The following is a 19,248-nucleotide window of genomic DNA, read 5'->3' as shown; positions in this document are numbered from 1 at the left end:
TATACAGAGATTGCAGAGACACTCACACTGTCACAGAGCGTGTATGAACTTGTGAGGCTTGGACATCAGCCCGCGGCCCGCCCATTCTCTCGAGTCTTCGCCCTCGGGTCGCACTGTCTCTTGCCTCCAACCTCTCCCCCAACACATAGCGCAGGAGCCAGCTCAGTACTCCAAGTGGCAAGGCTCAAGCTCGTTGCACCATCTTCCAAGTTCCAACTTCCAAGCCGAATTCTTTGCAAGTTTGCAGATGGGCCGAACCAAGCGTCCCGAGTGGCAGTATGTGCAACAAGTGAAGAGTCTTCCAAAAGGAAAATGGACTTGTAAATGTAATTCTTGTGGGCATTCATGGGACGATGGTCCTTTGCGTATCCGTGCACATATTTTGGGCATTGCTGGCCATGGTGTGGGAGGCCCATGTGATGAGGCCCCAACAGATGTTGTAGAGATTGTCACAAGATTGCATGCAGATGCAAGGCCAGAGGGAGAAGACAGAGCTGCTTTTGTAGATGCACTGGTCAATGATTTGGAAGGAGATGCCTCTCAAGCTCAAGGAAGTGCTTCAATGAGTACGCATGCTAAGGGAACAACTAATGTAAGTGGCTCTTCCAAGTCCAATGTGGGGTCCTCAAGCAAAAAGCGGAAGGTTTCTCAAGGGGGTTTGGCGAGTGCATTTGGCTTGCAAACACGGAAGCAAGCGGACCAAGCCTTGCGCAGGTTTTTTTATGCTGAGGATGTTCCTACATGGAAAGTAAGGAGCCCTTACTTTTTGCAAATGGTGAAAGCTATTGGGCAAGCAGGTCCTTCGTATGTTCCCCCCTCTTATCATGCTTTACGCACCACAGAATTGAATGAGGAGGTTAAATGCGTAAAGACTGAGATCATGGGTGTACGCGAGAAATGGAAAAGATATGGATGCTCTATAGTGTGTCATGGATGGTCTGACACTAGGCGCACGCCTATCATTAACTTTCTTGCATGCTCTATTCATGGGTCAGTGTTTTTGAAAGCTGTAGACACATCTTGGGAAACAAAGACATCGGAATTTATTTTTAAGCATCTGAAACAGGTTATCAGAGAGATTGGCCCAGCAAATGTTGTGCAGGTATGCATAGACAATGCAACCAATTGTGTTGGTGCTGGGGAGATGATTGAAAGGGAGTGGAAACACATTTTTTTTACCAGATGTGCTTGCCATTGCTTGGACCTTTTGTTTGAGGACATTGGACAGATTGGTTGGGTTGGAAAAGTGCTTGAGGATGCAACAAAGATTGTCACATTTGTGACAAGAAAATCTACTGTGTTGGCATTGTTTCGGCAACTTAGCAAGAAGGACTTGGTCAAGCCGTCAGCCACTCGATTTGCGTACTACTTTATTATGTTGGCCAATCTTGTGGATGAGAGATGCATGCAAGGTATGCGCAAGCTTATGATTGATGACAAATTTGTTAAGATGAAGAGATCCAAGACTCAAAAGGCTACTGAGGTCTCGAACATTGTGTTTAATGCATCCTTTTGGCAAGAGGCAAGGCTGATTTTGAAAATGTGTGCTCCGATTTTGAAAATTCTCCGTTTGGCTGATAGGGAAGGAGCCACCATGGGGCTTATGTACGAGCTTACGGATCGCATGGTAGAGCAAATTGAAAACATGCAAGGCATTGATGCTGCAAGGATGAGAGAGATTAGGGATCTATGCATTCAAAGATGGAATATGTTGCACACACCGTTACATGCTGTTGGATACATGTTGCATCCCATATGGCGAGGAAGAGGGCAAGAAAGTGATGGCGAGGTGCATGAAGGATGGATGACATTCTTGGACAGGTACACCAAGGGTGATTTGACCTTGCAAGGCACCCTAATTGATGAGTTTGACATTTATAAAGCTGAAAGCAAGTCATTTGCTCATCCAATTGCAAAAGATGCATTGAGGATGCAAGAGGGAGTGAAATGGTGGGAAACTTTTGGGGCTTGCACACATGCTTTGCAAGCTCTTGCTTTGAGAGTGCTTTCGCAAGGGACATGTGCCTCTCCATGTGAGAGAAATTGGAGCACCTTCTCTCTCATTCATACCAAGAGAAGAAATAGGCTACTCCCATCTCATACAGAGAAGCTTGTGTACATACACACGAACTTGAGGCTCATATCCAAAATCAAAGAGCGCGGCTATGAGAGAATGGAGGTCACATTGGAAATGCTCAATAAGGAAAAAGATGAGGACCGCTTGCTTGCCTTGCAAGAGATTCAGGAGGCCATTGCAGAGAGTACTACAGATGCGATAGAGCCTATTCCCATTGCTGGGACCAGTCATATTGGAGCATCATGCTCAGTTGGTGGTGATGAGGATGAGGATGAGGATGAGGATGAGGATGAGGACGAGGATGAGGACGAGGAGGAGGATGATGCTGCTTATGACGATGAGGATGTGAGCTATGGTGAGAGTTAGAGCTCACGGTGCCTGGCCGCCTGCTTATGGAGTCTGGACCATGGTTTTTGACATTTACTTATGCGGCATGCCGTTACCCGTATGGTGTTTTGTTCACTGTTGACTCTAGAGTCTACAGTTTAGATTCTAGCCTCTAGTCTCGCCTCCCTACTTATGTTTTGGATTCAGCCTTCAGGAGACTACACTCCTGATTCCTGGATGTTTTTGGCTTGCTTCTATTGTCCTGACTCTTGACTCCTTTCTGTTTGGAGGTTACTTTATCAATCATTACTTAGAGGTCTGAGGCACCATCTTGATTCTCTCCAATCTCGACTCTCCAGACTCCTCAGTCCACTTTTAATTTCTAAAGTTTCTATGGTTTTAAGTTTTAACTTTTGTTTGTCTATAAACTTATAAAGTTTTAAACATGGTGGTGCAGTAAGTATTTCTACAATTACTTTGTAGCATCCTAAGACTGACGTGTGGAATTTTGGGTGGTCTGATCCGTACTTCCGTACCCGTGTGCGTCCGACGTGTGATTGACGTATGGAAAAACTATGGTGTAACTCTTAACACCTACTCTCAGCACTTAATCATGAACAAACTTCCACAAGCCGAAGACATGAGGCCTCAAATGAAGATGTCTGCTGCGAAGCAACCACCTAGGGACTTGGAGCCGCCAAGAAATCTCCAAGTAGATGCCATCACAGGCAGTGTAGAGAACTAATGTACTTCGCCACTGCAAAGTATATCGCTCCAACAAAGGTGTCATGAACCGTGTGTAGAAACAACTCTTATCATAGACTCAACAGTCGTAGGAGTGTCAAAAGACCTACACAAATGTCCAATCCTGCAGAAGAAGCTCTGTGGTCACTCTCTAAAGAAAAGAGGAAGCAGGGCAATCCATCAAGGCCGAGCAACCCATCCATAAAAACTCCGGGAAGGTCAGACTGAGAAGTATCCAACGCAAAACTCTATTGTGTGCTGCACTAGTCACTAGTAGATTGCATCACCCACCACTAGATGGTAGCTTGTCAGTAGGTGCTCAGTGTTGGGCTCTCCCTCAACTTGGAGGCTCAACTTGGAAGACACTCTAATCTCCGCTATGGTTATCCTTTGAGAAGAGGGATGGCCAAACCAAGGTGTCTGCGCCAAAGTCATCTTTTGAGAAGAAAGGTTAGCTAGACTAAGGAGTCTCGATCGTAGTCATCCTCGTAGAAGAGGGGTGGCGAGACCAAGAAGTCTACGTCGTCATAACCCCAGTCTGCAATCCTCTGATTTGGACCAAAGCACAATCCATGCTCACAATGCCACAAGACCGCAAGTCAGAGTGACTATCCTACTACCGAGCTGGGAGATGTGTATGTTGTAAGGTTACCGAGGGTGAGTGTAGAAAACTCTAAAGGTAAGAATCCATAAGGAGGAGAGTAATTGTACTATCAACCAAGCAATCAAGACCTGATTCTCCGCATCTCATGGATAAACTCCTCAAGGAAGTCTAAAGCATTGAAGCTCAACTCCAATCTATAGATCAAGGCCGAGCCGATGACCAAGAAGAAGGGGCACTCACAGATACAACTCTCTGAGGAGTGAGGGCGCCACAGAGTACCTAAAAAGTTTCAAAACGTTTCGTATAAAACGACTTTCAAAAGTTTTGGAACAGTTTCGCTAGATTAAGAAATGCTACCTCAAAAGTTTTGTCAACAACTACGAGTAACAAGCCACAAATATGCATGTGCAAAGCGTATTTATATAGCTCCTTGATGCAAAGATTACTTATCAAAGACTAGGAGAGAGTCCAAAACTCCTTTGAGTTGAGAACGTAATAAGTCTATAAGAACATGTGACATAGAGATTAGTATGAAGCAATTACCTTCAAAACCTTTCGAGAGAAGTTTTGAAATGTTAGAAACGCTTTGTGAGTTTCTTCATTTAAGAAACAAGTTTCTTGGCAACTATGGCCTGGCACCAATGGGTTGCCTATGTAACTGCAAATAAGCAGGTTGGCCAGCCTCAATAAATCCCCACGACCTCATAATAAGAATGCATAAAGAAATACCCTCATAAAAGGGCACCCATAATAATGGGTCTCCAAGACCAAAATAGGTATGGCCGCCCAAGGTGGCCCGGCTAGGACCAAATGCGGTGCAAGTGGGTGGCCAGCTTGGGTGCACACTAGCCTGTGCAAGTATGCCCTAACCCTACATGAAGCAACAGAGTGGTGTAACTCTTAACAATAACTACCTTGGTGTTCGGTTTTGTGCTTAAGCTCACACCATGGAGCCCTCTTATCACACTTGTACAGATTCATTGTATTTGCCTACTAGACTTTCCTACCACTTTTAGTTGATGCTCGCATTGACTAGCCACGATAGATAAATCCACACACACTCCCAAGGAGAAGCATGAACAACCAAGAAGAGATTTAGGCCGATCTCCACTTATTCCATCAGTTATGGATACGACGCACGGAGAAAAAAAAAAGACGAGTCCCATGAATCCATAGAGAACTTAGAGCTTCAAGAGGATGCAAGCAATGGAAATCTAGACAACCCAAAATGTAACATGAATAAAACCTCAACTAATATACGGTTTTATGATTATTTAGATCAAAGATCTAGGAACCAATGTCACCACTACAATAATAAAGTGCATGAGAAGTGGATTCCAAAATCCTCGATGGTGATGCAACCGCAACAAGCATCCTCATACATGGCTCCTATATAAGAAGAAAAGACTCAGCCGAGAAGAATACAGCCATGGCAATGAGCTAACAATGCTCTAATCAATGGGCCAAAAAATTCCTTCCAAAAATTACAATCCAAGAACATCCAGATAATAAATTTTCATAACCAGCAAACCACCAAGGGAAAGCACCAAATCTTAACCTTGCTAAGGATAGTAGCAACAATGATGATTCTTATGACATCCCCCAAGAACTCGTGTCATTACTATCACTAGCAACTTTTGTAACAACCATGGAAGGCCAAAAGCAAAGAACAACAAATTAGAGTAAAAAAGTTCGACAACATTAGGAGAAATATGAACCTTGCATGGGCCTTGTAAGGAATCCTAATTTTTAGGGATTAAGGCTAATGTTGTGTAGGGTTAAGGGGACAAGGGCATTCAAGAAGCTAGTTTTGAGTAGACTTTTCTAGCCTTTTTTTAGACACATCTAGGATGTGGACCTAAGAGGTCACTTTCTCTCTCTAGCTTTTGGAAAGTGAAGGGAGTAAAGGGGTGATGTCATCCAAAGCTTTCTCCAAAAGCCTATATAATGGCTCACTATGTACTTGCTTTGCTAGTTCAATAATCAATCAATTTTTGTGCCCAATTTCTTTGTGCATTGAGTCTCCTAATTGTGTATAGTGTGGTTGCACATGATGCTCTCCCTATCATCATGAACTAGTACGGCCGGCCGCCTTCGGCGGCCTCTCTCTCTCCCCCTCTCTCCCTCTTTCGCGTGCAAAGGGGCTTTCTTTAGTTTTGGACTTTAGCCTTCAGGTCGCAGATTGCGACACATGTAAAGGGCTTCCCCTTCCACCATATTATGTTAGTAGATGCAAGCCTAATCTATCCTCCTTGATCTCTCTACTCTGCATGTGGTATCAGAGCTTAAAACTAGGCTATCTCTATTTGTAGGTTTCTGTAGATGCATCACTCACCCTAAACTAGGCCATATAAGTCCCCTCCTTGCTTGAATTGGTTGCCATCCATACCTCTTTGCATTGCACTTTAGTAGTTTGCATAATAGACTTTGGATTGATTGTTATGTGTGTGAGCAATTAAACCCCTCCATGCACTTCAGAATTGAGCCCATCACAACCCCAATTCTTTGCCAAACTCTAGGTGTGCAAATACCCCTTGCTTATAGCTCTCCAATGAGCCTACTCATCGTAGCCAGGAAAGTGTCGTGCTCTCTCTACAGTGGGTGCTCCTCATTGCAGTATGCAAGAAACCTCACTCCAACAGAAAGAAAACATCACACTAAAATGGAACAAATCAAGCACAACAGATTCAAAACTTGGTGGAACTCGACAAACTCAAAGAACCATACAGACTCTGGCTTGGCAACACACTCAGCCCCATGCCCAGACTCATGGGTACAATGGGGGTGTCGAGGCTCCAATGTGCACGGACAGTGCAAACGTGTTGTGCATGAACTCAAGACTCGAAACTCAAGACGCTCGACTATACAAAGTGATAATAATGATAATAGAGTGTTCGACAAGTGGAACCAACGGTGTGACATGAAACGTTTCGGGGTTTCGTGCGTTTCGGGGTTTTGAGGTTTCTGAAACGTTTCGTTTTGGAGCTCAAAGAAAGCGAAACACGGGTTTCGTTTTATTTGTATGTTCGTATAATTATACATTGAATATACATACAAATTCATCTGTAAAGACATGAAATACCAAAATCTAGATGTGAGACTTGAGTCACAAGTGAACAAGGTAAGTCGGCAACCAGCTGCAACAACGTGGAGGTAAAGACGAGGGGGCCATGCTGACGTGTAAGGTTCAGAGAGAGAGAGAGAGAGAGAGAGAGAGAGAGAGAGAGAGAGAGAGAGAGAGAGAGACATTATTTGATGTGCGTGAGGGTCAAAAAATTTATCAATTTTTTGAGGCGGCCTTTGTGTATAGCTTTTAAAATCCCCGAACGTGTGGTTTGAGGTTAGCTAGTCAAAAGGGGGCAAAAAAGAAAAAATCAACTCGTTACGTCGAAACATTTCGGATGTTTCGCGGTGTCGGGGTTTCAAAGGGCTGAAACTAGTTTTTATGTCATAATGTCACTATGAACCAACCACAGATATTAATCTCCAACGGCTAGCAAAATATCCCAATCCAGCTAAGCCTATCTCCAAACTGCGGTGGTGGTGATCTGGCCACGGTGTCCACTAGACCACCATCCATATCACTTGCCACGTGTCACTGCCCAGGCTAGAGTTCGTCCGGTGTGAACTCTTGACCATGCCAGTGACATCGTAGCCCTGCTACACTCATGTTCATTTGGGGATCATTTGAGCTTCCTTAGCTCTCAGCCAAACTGCTACAAAAGGGATAAATTACAATTGGCTGCTACAAAAGGGATAAATTACAAAGAATCGGCTTTCCCCCAACAAGGGCCGAATTTGGTGGCTTGGTTTACGTAGGTAGACTCTATTCTTAGTGATTCGTGGCGGCACAAGTTCAAAACTCTCCTTATTTAGAAAGAGGGTATGAGCGGACACCACTCAAGCTCCAAACCCCCCTATGGTCCGGTGGGTCCAATAGCAGATATTCCCACGTCTTTTTCAGCTCGCTTTGCATCCGGACGCCGAGCGCCATCAACTCACTTCATAGCATTGTCGGGTCCCCAGAGATGTTCCCACACCCTTGCCAAAAGGCCTTGAGGACATAAGCGCCCATTCACCCTGATGCTCTCCTCCTCAATTTGTGGTTGTGCATCAACTCCTAGCGACCCGTTCCCACAGCAGTCCGAGACTTAAGAGTCTTTCACCCAAACCCATCCTACATCAACAACAAGAATCCCAAGGCTTCTAAAGCCCTACTTCAAGGGAGTTTTTTGAGCCTAAAATTTTCCAAGCCTCTTGTGAAGAGGTGCTTCACAATAGTGAAGAGTGGCTTCACAAAGCTTTTATTTTTGTAAAAACCCTTGCAAAAGAAGTGCACAAATTACACGGAGATTAGACACTGCCCTATACTAAAGGGGTAAGACCTTCTACCACACATTGGAATACACCATGGGGAAGGAAGCACTCACTGTTTTTTATGGCCAAGATTTCCATTACTGGCAAATCAAAACAAAGAGATATTTAATGAAGAAGCAATTATGGTTTACCGTCAAGCCATTGGGAGAGGGTAAAAGAATCGAGACTAAGCGGTTTCTAGCACAATTCACAGCACGAGATGAGCAAGCATTAAGCATTCTTCTCCTAGCAGTAGGAGACAAGTACATCCACTACTTAGATGAGTGCACTACCTCCTATGATGCATGGGTCGCACTAGACACTTTTGAGCTACAGCCAAAAACTCTAAAATTTCTTTCAAAATGCAACTCTATGGTCTCACCATGGAACTAGGAGAAGACCTACTTTCTCTTGTGAAGAGCATATACACACAATTAGCATACATAAAGTGCTTGGTGAGACCAAGTAGCTATTCTACCTAAAGCCGTACCAGATGAAGACTATGGGCAAATTGTCACCGTGCTCAAAGAAAAGGAGCCTGTACCCAACCTAGAGGATGTCATCAACTCGCTCCAAGAGCATAAGAAGAAGATTAAAGACACAAGGACCTTAGGAGGAGCTTTTGTTGCTACATCATCAAAGAACCCAACAAAGAGAGATGCAAGCACTCTGTAACCGCACCACCACACATTTGACAAATGTTACAAAATTAAACCTTGTGTGCATTGTGCTAAAAATAGCCATGGATCTAATTAGTGTTTGAACTTTGTACAGAGATAAAAACAAAGATAAAGGCAAAATCAACATAATTGAAGAATCACGTAATAAAGATAACGGAGCAGTATGCTTTGTAGATGTACTCTGAGACACTCACTTTTGTCCTACACCCTAGTTGCTTACTACTCTCTAGGGGAGGAGTTTCTGCCCTTGCCCACCATTCTCAAGAGGAGGGATTTTTGGCATACATCCTATTGAGACCACTCTCTGGGAGAGGCATTCATTTGTATACCTATTTAGATGGGAGACTACGACTCCACTAGAAGGACGTTGACCTTTGATGTGTGCCTAAGCTCACACCATGGAGCTCTCCTCTTATCACACACTTGTCCAGATTCATTGCATTTGCCTACCACATTTAGTTGATGCTTGCATTGACTACCCATGATACACACACCCACACCCATGGAGAAGCATGAATGACCAAGAAGAGATTTGGGCTGATTTCCACTCATTTCATCATCCATGATGTCATCCAAAGCTCTCTCCAGAAGCCTATATAATGGCTCACTTGTACTTGCTTTGCTAGTTCGATAATGAATCCAATTTTGTGCCCGTTCTCTTTGTGCATTGAGCCTCCTAATTGTGTTTAGTGTGGCTGCACATGATGCTCTCCCTATCATCATGAAAGCAAGCCTAATCTATCCTCCTTAATCTCTCTACTCTACACTTGGCATTGTGTTTAGTGTGGCTGCACATGATGCTCTCCCTATCATCATGAAAGCAAGCCTAATCTATCCTCCTTAATCTCTCTACTCTACACTTGGCATGGTATATAGATTTGCATTGAGCCTCATAGCAATAGAAAGTTGCATTTTTCACCTTGGCTACCACCACTCTACTACTCAAGTACCCATCACCATGACTTTCAATATTGCTAATTACTGTACTTTGATGATATCAGAGAAATCACAAAGATACTTGTACATGGATTTTTCTCATAAGCCAGTTTTTTATTGCTTTTGATACGAGTATAATACTTTTTTTCTTTCTTTCTTTGTCGTGCTCGCTCGCCCTAATTCCTCTATTCCTTTCCCTTGAACATCAAACACAGTCTTGTGGCAAATCTCTTTGAGTATCTGACACTGATATACAAATACGTTGCAGATCCCCCTCTGAAGGTTCATCAATAGAACCTTAGAAGAAATGTCAACTAGCAATAATACTGCAGAGTATCCAGCTTAAATCTGTTTTGATAAAGATAGTAAAAGGCTTAATATTTCTTTAGTCAGACAGTAAAAACAAAAAGAAACCTTTGCATACCACATGGCTAAGAAACTTTCCAGTGGTTGGATTTATGCCCATGACTGAAGTTCCAGTAAATATAAGCTCAGGCCTCCATGGCAAAAGAGCAAACCTCATCATCATCGTCCATCGTGTTGTTATCTCACTAGGCCCAGACTGCCAACAGAAATGTGATAGTTAACACCATTCTACAAGTTTGCAGCAAGGCACGACTTCTAAAACCAAGTTTTAAACAACAATTCTCTTTTCAAACAATTAAAACCACACCACAAAAAACACCACTTCTTTTTTAACTGGATAACAGGGGTTTACAGCTACAGATTGCATCAAAACTATGAGGCTCGAAATCTCTTTATGATCAGACAAACTACCTCAAGACCTGTACTTTGAGGTCACCACTATTGCAAACAAAACTAAAGGCCTAGCCTGGGCAGCATTCATTAGTCAGAAGCCAAATTAGAAGCCTGGAGTCATACCTGTACACAGTAAAACTAAATCTTTCTAACACAATCTTACTAGCCAATGATTACAAATCTTGCTTCTTTAAGGATATAAGTTTCCCTCCAAGGACTCTTTACCAACAAACAACCTTATGCACTATTCTAAATGGCATCAAATCTTGACTACAATCCTTCAGTTTCTCCTCTTGTTTCTCTGATTCATTTCGACTGCAATTTTAGAGGCCTTTTCCATAGGGCTAGCATTCACTTGAGCACATAGTCCAAAGTTCAGCAACTGCTTTTTGGCCAAGCTGTGAAACCCTTCTTAGCTAGCCTGCTCTAGAAAAGTACTCCAGACAACATTCTTGCTACAACTGAAATCCATTTGACACACGATTGTCTAAAGGTTGCATAACATATTCATCCTCACACCTGTACGGCCCAATTCATCACCCTTCGTGCTGGCATGTGCTCTTAGTGCACAAAAAGAATGTTCGTGGTACATGCGCATATATTGTCATGCATTGAACAGAATAACATCAAGAGTAGGTATTCACATACACATTGAGGGTAATCTTGTTTGGAGTATAACCACCTGCAATCCACCCTAGTACCCTCCCGTTTTGGGGCAGCCCTACTACCCTTGTGTTTCTGCAGATTTCATGCAGATCTGTCTCAGCCATGAGATCAGCCCACAGATAAGTAGCAAATTTCAGATCAATCCATTGAATCCCTGTTTTCATCAGTCAAGCACAGACCATTTTCAGCCGGGTAGTGCAAAGTTCACGCCCATATCAGCCCAAGAGATATCACTACAGAACGTTGTCTTGCAGCAATAACAAGGAAGAGATTAGAGCATTCGAGAGACGTACAAACAGTCGGCGAGTCATCTATAGATTTACACCACTCAGCTGCTTCACACAGGTCTAAGGCACATACTTGTACGGCTAGTGTCTCCGAGCTGGCCACCCATAGCATAGGTTGTACCTTGTCCGGCTGGCCGAGTTTGGGGCCAGCCGCCCACTTGAGTTGGATACCCACCTTGGGCACTCATGAGTCATATATATGGGGCCAAGGGGGTACACATTTCATTATCATTTTGATCATTGAACGGGTCTTCTGCTCTACCCTTGTCCTATCGCCCTGCTGCACTCTGCGGGTAGTCAATGGGGGGCTGATCGCCCCCTTTCCTGTTGTGTTCTCTCTCTCTCTCTCTCTCTCTCTCTCTCTCTCTCTCTCTCTCACATGGTATCAGTGGCCATACATGGTATCAGATGCCAGCAAGTGAAGACCCTTGCGATTTCAGCAACTCAAGCCTAGCACTAGCGTTTTTGCAGATTTTCATCGCGAGAATTGGAAAATTCACCCTAGCGTTTTTGGAACCAGCAGCATTTTTGCAGTTCAGCCAGCGTTTTTGGCCTTGCTCCCTGCAATTTTCTGCTCCCTCTCTTGGCACCCCCTCCTTGCGAAGAAACGCACCCAACAAGGACCAGATCAGCCCTTCGTTTTTCAAGGCAAAACCTGCGTTTTTTGGGACAGCTTGCGTTTTTAGACCTCACTGCGTTTTTGACTAGTTGCTGCGTTTTCAGCAAACGCTAAGACATTGCACCTACAGGAGCGGCCTACACCGCCTGGCATTTGCAGATCTACACCTTGGTTAGGTATCTACCCGGAATAGGCATTTTTTCTGCCATTATTTACTTGCTGTTTTTTTCTCTGTTTTCAGCCCCTCCACGGCTGAGAAGTGCGAGGACCCCCTCATCTGACCCTCTGCGACGCTCCCATACCAATCGGTGGCGTACAAGGACGCTGAAATCTCTGTTACAGCAGCGTTTTCAGCAACCTTTGCAGCGTTTTTTGGGCGGACAGCAGGCTGACTTTTTGCCTACTGTGTGGTCGATCACTCCATTGCTCATCAGGACACCATCCGGTGGTTGTCTGAGCAGTTATTGTGGACTGCTACAGCTTTGGAGACGGTACCTTCTACGGCAACGTGAGATCCTATTCCTTGATCCTTGGGAGGTCCATTCATTCCAGCCATCATTCGGCGGTTGCGCACTCCAGAAGGGGTGATGACTTGTGGTGTGCTATGGACACACCTATGCACTCATCAAAGGAGTTCACACGAGATATGGCCATGCTCATGGCATATGGGATTCCGACATTCCCCCGGAAGACACCACCATTTTGGGTGGACAGACACTTACCACTTGACCTCGACACATCAGATCGCTTACTTACACAGGAGCATCTACATGGACTTAGGGAGAGGATCTTGGATCTCTTCTTGGACAGGTTCATTGCTTGGATCTACAGACTAGAGTAGGACCTCAGTGCTTTGGACAGGTTCATTGCTTGGATCTACAGACTAGAGTAGGACCTCAGTGCTTTGGACTCTCTTGGAGAGTTTACCCACAAGATGCGGGACATCGGGCATCATTACGCAACTACATCCAGAGTCACCCGGAGCTTGGCTTGGATTGTAGTGCAGTTGCTCTTCTACACTCTTGATCATTTAGATTGCTACCTTCAGACTTGCTCACACTCACCCTCGGTAACCTTACAGTAGACTTATCCCCCGACCTGGGCAGTAGGCCACTCCTAGCTCATTCACATTGAGAGCCACACCGAGTTGCGGTTTGGTGGCGTTCGCGCGGATTCTGCTTTGGTTGACACCGGATGATTTGAGGCAGGAGATACAGGCAAGACGGCTTAGACAGATTGGTCTTGCCTTTCCTCTTCTCAAAGATTATTCACAACGCAGACTGCTCAGTCTAGCTTCCCTACTTCTACAGGATGATCACGGTGAAGACGGCTTGGTCTGACCACCTCTTCTCAGAGGCGCTACACAGTGCAGACTGTTGAGTCTGGCTTTCCTACCTCCTAACAAGACACCACCCGGTGGTGGTCCGTGCGGTCTACCGGTGATTGATGCAGCTTACGGTAGCTTCTACAGTGCAGACTGTTTAGTATGGCTTTCCTTGTTTCGGAAGTTTACGGCGCAAATTGCTACACTTGGCCTTCCTGGAGTTTTATACAGCTTAGCCACCTAGCCACACTGGGTTGCAGGTTCATGCATTGACAGGCTTCCGAACATTCTCATGACGGTTCCTGGGCTTCTCCATTTTCTCGAGACGGTTTGACAATAGACACCACAGATCCTATTGGGCAGGACACTTGCATATCTATTGACACTCCTTTCATGACAAGGAGTTGTTTTCACACTCAGTTCAGGACCTCCACGCAGTATCTTCACCCTGTATCGGCGGAGTACAGCAATTTGCTACACTGCTCGTGACGGCACTTTACCATGGAGATCTCTCGAAGGTTAGGACACCCCAGACTGCTGCAGACATCGCAGCAGACATCTTCATCATTTGCCTCACATCTTTGGCTTTGTGCGGTTTGTTCAACATCAGGTGTTGAGAGGGGGTGATAGATTTACACCACTCTGCTGCTTCACACAGGTCTAAGGCACTTCCTTGTATGGCTAGTGTCTCCGGGCTGGCCACAAATAGCATAAGTTGTACCTTGTCCGGCCACCCGAGTTTGGGACAAGCCGCCCTATTGAGTTGGGCACTCATATATATGGGGCCAGGGCGGTACATATTTCATTATCATTTTGATCATTGTACAAGTCTTCTGCTCTTGTAGTCAGTGGGGGGCTGATCACCTCCTTTCCCACACAGGCGTTGTGTTCTCTCTCTCTCTCTCTCTCTCTCTCTCTCTCTCTCTCTCTCTCTCTCTCTCTCTCTCTCTCTCTCTCTCTCTCTCTCTCTCTCTCTCTCTCTCTCTCTCTCTCTCTCTCTCTCTCTCTCTCTCTCTCTCTCTCTCTCTCTCTCGCGCGCGCGCGCGCGCACATGCACTCTCACATCCTCATCACCTCGGGTTTATGCATTTGCATAAGCATTCACGTACAACCTGTCAAAGTCACTTGCACAATAGAGAGACAAAAGCAACTAAATGGAGTGGTGTGCCCACTGCCCTTAAGTCGGTTTCTTGGAACCACACCGTGGTAATCAATCCCTTTTCTTCTCTCCTTGTCACAGGCCTTTGTATACAAAACCCATATATCACAGCAATTTATGAAAGATTATATATGTTGTCTTTCCAATTGAAAGGTTACAATGATTGGACGTGTTCTTCTGTCTACACGACCATGATTGATAGATATACTTCTATCTCAGAGCAAGGAAGTATGAATGACCATGGATATGCTTGTAAAGCATGAAGGACTACATCCTCTTATCTTATTGGAAGAGAGATATAGATGGATACAAAGTGTATGGAACGGATGGAATTTACCTTAGGCACACACATTGAGAAATGCATGATGACTTGCATTGAGTGCTATTTTGGAAATGCTTGAGAATTAGGCATTCATGCATAAAATGCACGAATGCTATTTGTTGATCAAGCGACTTATCTTTTGCAAGAGGATAATTATTCGTTACATTGAAATACTATTTTAAGCACTAACTTGTCATTTTTCAAGAGTTCATAGTGCAGCTTATTTCTCACATTTCCACTCAAAATTTGCAAGAACGGATCCCCTTGGTTCGTCGGAACCCTCAAATGCACTATCATCTAATTCCTTTTACTTCTCCGGAATCCCCTAATGAACTTTCATCCGGTTCCCTTGGTTCGGTCTCTTCACTAGAAGACTCTTGCCCTACTAAGGTGGACACTAGCGTGTCCGTAGGATACGTCAATGAGCCGGCATGCATTCCAAATCCTTGTTTGGCATGTCCCATAAGTCTTTGAATAGAGTCAAACTTCTATTGCGGACAATACTGTCGAATCTCTTTTTGCAAACCACAGCAAAACTGCTCCATCTGGTCCCTCAAAGTGACCCTCTGAAACGAGGACACTGCCTTAGGTATCCCAAAACCTATGGTAGTGGTCATCCAACGCTTAGTCATTCTCAAATGATGCCCGGCCGTGATGACATCTTCTTTATACTCTTTCATTAACTAAGCAGAAGTGAAAATTATCTCAAAGTTTACACACTTCTTAGGTGCTTCTCTCAGAGTTACCCGGAACGCGGAACGGGAACGGCGACGGGGACCCTCGCGGAACGGGGGAACGGCCAGGGGTCCGGAACGGGAACGGTGCGGAACGGGAGGCATAAAAAACACCTAAATAATGCTTGAGAAGGGAATGGGTGTGAGGGGGTGCGTTTTAATTTTTGAGTCCTTGCACACTTGAAAAAACACCTAATGTTCACTACCAATTTGCAAAAAACTACCTATTTCTCCCCATTTTTGAGAGTTGGCCGTTCCGGGCCGTTCCGGAGCCATTCCGGCCGGCCATTCCGATATCAAGTGGTCACCCGGAACGGCAAAACGTTCCGGGACATTCCGGCGTGGCAGAGGGGTAGGGAACGGCGTTCCGGCATTCCAGGGCCTACGAAACGCGTTCCCCGGTAACTATGGCTTCTCTGCGTAACAATAGAGTGGACCACCATGTCTATGCATTCCTTGGAGCGTTCCAAGCACTGACCTCCAGAGAAGGCGGCGTCAAATTGTTGTATAAATTCAAAGGCTCGATTGGTGTCTTGGTAGGCTAAAAACGTGTCAAACCTAACTGCTTGACTCCATCCTTGAACTCCTTGGTCTTCTTGTCCAATTGTTCATTGTCAATATCTCCTCCTCTGAACTGCTAGATGGCCTCCCATGCCTTCTAGACTTTTTCAAAAATCTGTTTTTCTTGTTTTTATGGCTTTTTCTCCAACTCTTCCGCCTTCTCTCATCCTCTCTGGAAATAGAGTACCACAACTGTCGGAACTCTCAGAAGAGAAAAATATGGGTCATCCTTTAAACGAACACACTTCTTGGATCTACATACCACCTAGACTTTCCCTCCCAAATAGCCGGGGAAATCCACTAATTTCCTCTTCTTTCGAGAGTGCTTTAAGCCTTTCCTTCACTGATTTATCTTCTTTTCAAGAGCTCTATCCAACTCTTTTTGCGAGTATACTTTCCGCTTCTTTGCACTCGACTTTTCTTTCAACTTCCTTACCACCTTGAGAGGAGAATTGACAGCTTCTCGCCATCTCTAGTGTATCTCATCAATCGGGTAATTCGGGTCCTAGGAGTACTTCATAAATCTTTTCACACATATACCTAGATGAATCCAGGATAAGGCCACATTCACCCTTAAAGGAAAGTGCAAGGTATAGACCCATGGTAGTCACCCACAAGACAATATAACCATCAGCTCCATCATGCATAGTATTGACTAAATACCACGACATCCCCACTAACGTCGTCAGTGCCCAATAGTGGGTGTAGAACTAGGTACTAACATATGTTCCCCAACACAACACACAACACACGCACACACACATGAGCATACATCAACAGAAAGTTCAGCGTACTGAGTTTCTGTCATGACTCCGGAGATCAAGGGCAGACTCATAATGAAGCCTAGCACTAAAAGAAGCATTAAATCTTTTCACACATAAGTCAACCTACAATTGTCATTTGTACTCCGCTCTGTCGAGATTTCATGCCGAAAATATGCCAAAATCTCCGTTGATTTCTTCAGTTCCCACACTAGGTTTCGTTTTTTCTTCATCTACCCGATGACCCATAATCGCAGGGGTTTTGTCTCCGTTTAATTCTCCGCAAGAACCCATCAATGCTGCAGAAGGGATCGGATCCTCCTTAGAAACCACAGTGTTGCTCGCCCGATAGCATGGAATGAGGTGAGACCCTCGTTCCTAGGGTTGCCCGAGGTCAGAGTCTCTAGTTCTCTGTAGTTCTTTTAATAAATATGTGTGCCAGGTCACTTCCAGTGAGTTTACATATTTATTATCATTTTTCCAGTTTGTAGGGTCGTGGGGTTTTCTGTCAGGCTGGTAGGGCAATTTACAAATTGCCCTATACAGGCAGCCCCCCCACCACCCCCCCCCCCCCCCTCTCTTGTACTTATGGCATGTGTTGAGTACTGCAGTAGCCAGCGATTTGGGCATCACACTCTCTCTCTAGCGTTTTCATTCTATAGCGTTGTGTATGTGTTTCCTCTCTCTAGCATGTACTGCAATAGCCAGCGTTTCGGGCATCACACTCTCTCTCTTGCGTTTTCATTCTATAACAGTGGTTGAGTACACCTGTATGTCCCTCATACCTCCCTCCCATCCTCTTGGTAACCGACAGGGAGACCCACACACATATTACATTTACATAAACAGCAATCATTTCAATCGAGGTAAGCACTTTTGTACCTTGATTCAGAAAGTCCTCGAAGCATGTAGTACAATTAGTTAAACGACAAGTCGTACTCAAAGCAGAGTCCATATCTTCTTAAATTAGTGACCAAGTTTGAATGTCATACTCAAACACAAAGCACATCCCCGGTAGAGTATGACCAAGCCTGCTCTCTAAAAAAAGTGTCAAAAGCATGCCAAGTAGAGAGAGCTGAAAATGCACCTGCTTAACACTGTGTAGCTCAAATTTGGGACTGAAGAGGTATCTCAGCATTTGGATGTTGAAAAGATACCCATCGACCGAGCTATACCGGGTGATGGGGTCACGGAAATCAACTTGAGTCTCATACTGCTCCTTGGTGATGCCGCGCTCATCGAAAAGATGGGGAAGATCTTCTTCTAGGAAATTAATGAGCTTCAGCATGAGGGCAGGAGAGCAACCGAGCTCAGCCTCTAAGCTCTGCCCATTCTCTGCCTTTTCCTTTACCTCGCTCTGTTCCAGTTTCTGCTCATTTTCTGCGTCTTCCTGCAAAGGAGGGGGAGCAACTGAAGCTGACAGCGGTCTGCGGTTTTTGTGTGTTGCTAGCATTCTGGGTTGCTTCCGTGAAGAGGGTGTGTTTTTACAAGAAATGATCACCACTTTGTGTGAGCTTCTTGTAGGCGGTAAATAGAATCGAAGGCTGGTCGTTGAGGTGGTGGAGGCAAGCAACTGGAAGCTTGCCATGGTTGCGATCCGCAATAGAAATTATGCAAAACGATAAGGTTGCACATGGTTGAATCTCCAAATAGTCACTGGTCCCAAATAGAAGAATGGCGGCCCCCAATTCCAGCTACATCGTACGCCAATAATAATGCATGCAGTGTGGCAAGCAGGCAATCACACGCTGGATGGGTTCGAATCGCTGGCCTTCTTGTCCCTCGGTTCTATAGTTTTGGGGTATGAGCTTTTTCTCCAATTGTGGCCAGCTGAGCGAAGAAAGCCAAGCGAAAATGTGAAATGCATTTTGAGCTAGAAAAACGCTCCACATGAAGTTAGGTGCCATATCACTAGCCCCCTCACCTTACACAAGTTGAAAAATACGCCATTAGTGGGAATCCAAAAAGATGCCCGCTTTGTGTGGTGGGCAATGATACAGTGGAGAGGAAGGCACGAATCAAAAATCACAAAGCACATCGTATGTGGTGGTGGGCGAACACAAGCGCAAGGCACATCGAAGGTGGTCAGCGAGTAGAGAGAGGAGCCAGGCCAGCCAGTGTTGCGAGGAGTTGTGGCAGAAGAAGCTTTCTTTTAAAAAGTGAAGTGAACCTCCCAAGCACCATTGGGCTAGCAGTTCCAAGTTGGTTATAGTAATGACCATTACTCTGCACGCGGCTACGTGAGTTCAAATCCAATTTTGATTCGTGGTTTTAGTCTCGTTGTATAGCAAGGCAATAAAACAAAAGAGTTGCCAGTAGGGGGTATCAATTG

At 44.9% G+C, this 19,248-nt stretch overlaps 2 protein-coding genes across 5 annotated transcripts in view; one reads left to right on the top strand and one right to left on the bottom strand.

Annotated features, from left to right (window-relative positions):
- The window catches only part of HBP5 (SOUL heme-binding family protein), a 63,773-nt gene extending 45,205 nt beyond the window's left edge, over positions 1 to 18,568 (bottom strand). For 2 of the 4 annotated variants that reach the window (XR_015189391.1, XM_086521385.1), the window contains exons 1-2: positions 18,004 to 18,566; positions 10,149 to 10,286 (exon numbers count right to left, since the gene is read on the bottom strand). Coding sequence is in view for 3 of the 4 variants with exons in the window: in XM_086521385.1 (XP_086377511.1) it covers positions 10,149 to 10,286; positions 18,004 to 18,504 (639 nt within the window). In the remaining variant the exon portion in view is untranslated. Of the gene's footprint in view, positions 1 to 10,148; positions 10,287 to 18,003 lie in introns of all 4 variants that reach the window. The other 2 variants (XM_086521387.1, XM_086521386.1) reach the window with 2 other exon arrangements.
- LOC147448998 (uncharacterized) lies at positions 248 to 2,443 on the top strand. The gene has a single exon (XM_086522529.1). It carries the CDS (start codon positions 248 to 250, stop codon positions 2,441 to 2,443), a length of 2,196 nt encoding a protein of 731 aa, XP_086378655.1.
- Positions 18,569 to 19,248: the final 680 nt, after the last annotated feature.

This window comes from Adiantum capillus-veneris, chromosome 10, assembly GCF_014529385.1.
Source record: "Adiantum capillus-veneris isolate H3 chromosome 10, ASM1452938v2, whole genome shotgun sequence".
Lineage (NCBI taxonomy): Eukaryota > Viridiplantae > Streptophyta > Polypodiopsida > Polypodiales > Pteridaceae > Adiantum > Adiantum capillus-veneris.
The sequence above is the reverse complement of the archived record's forward strand: the minus strand, read 5'-3'. Positions and strand labels throughout refer to the sequence as shown.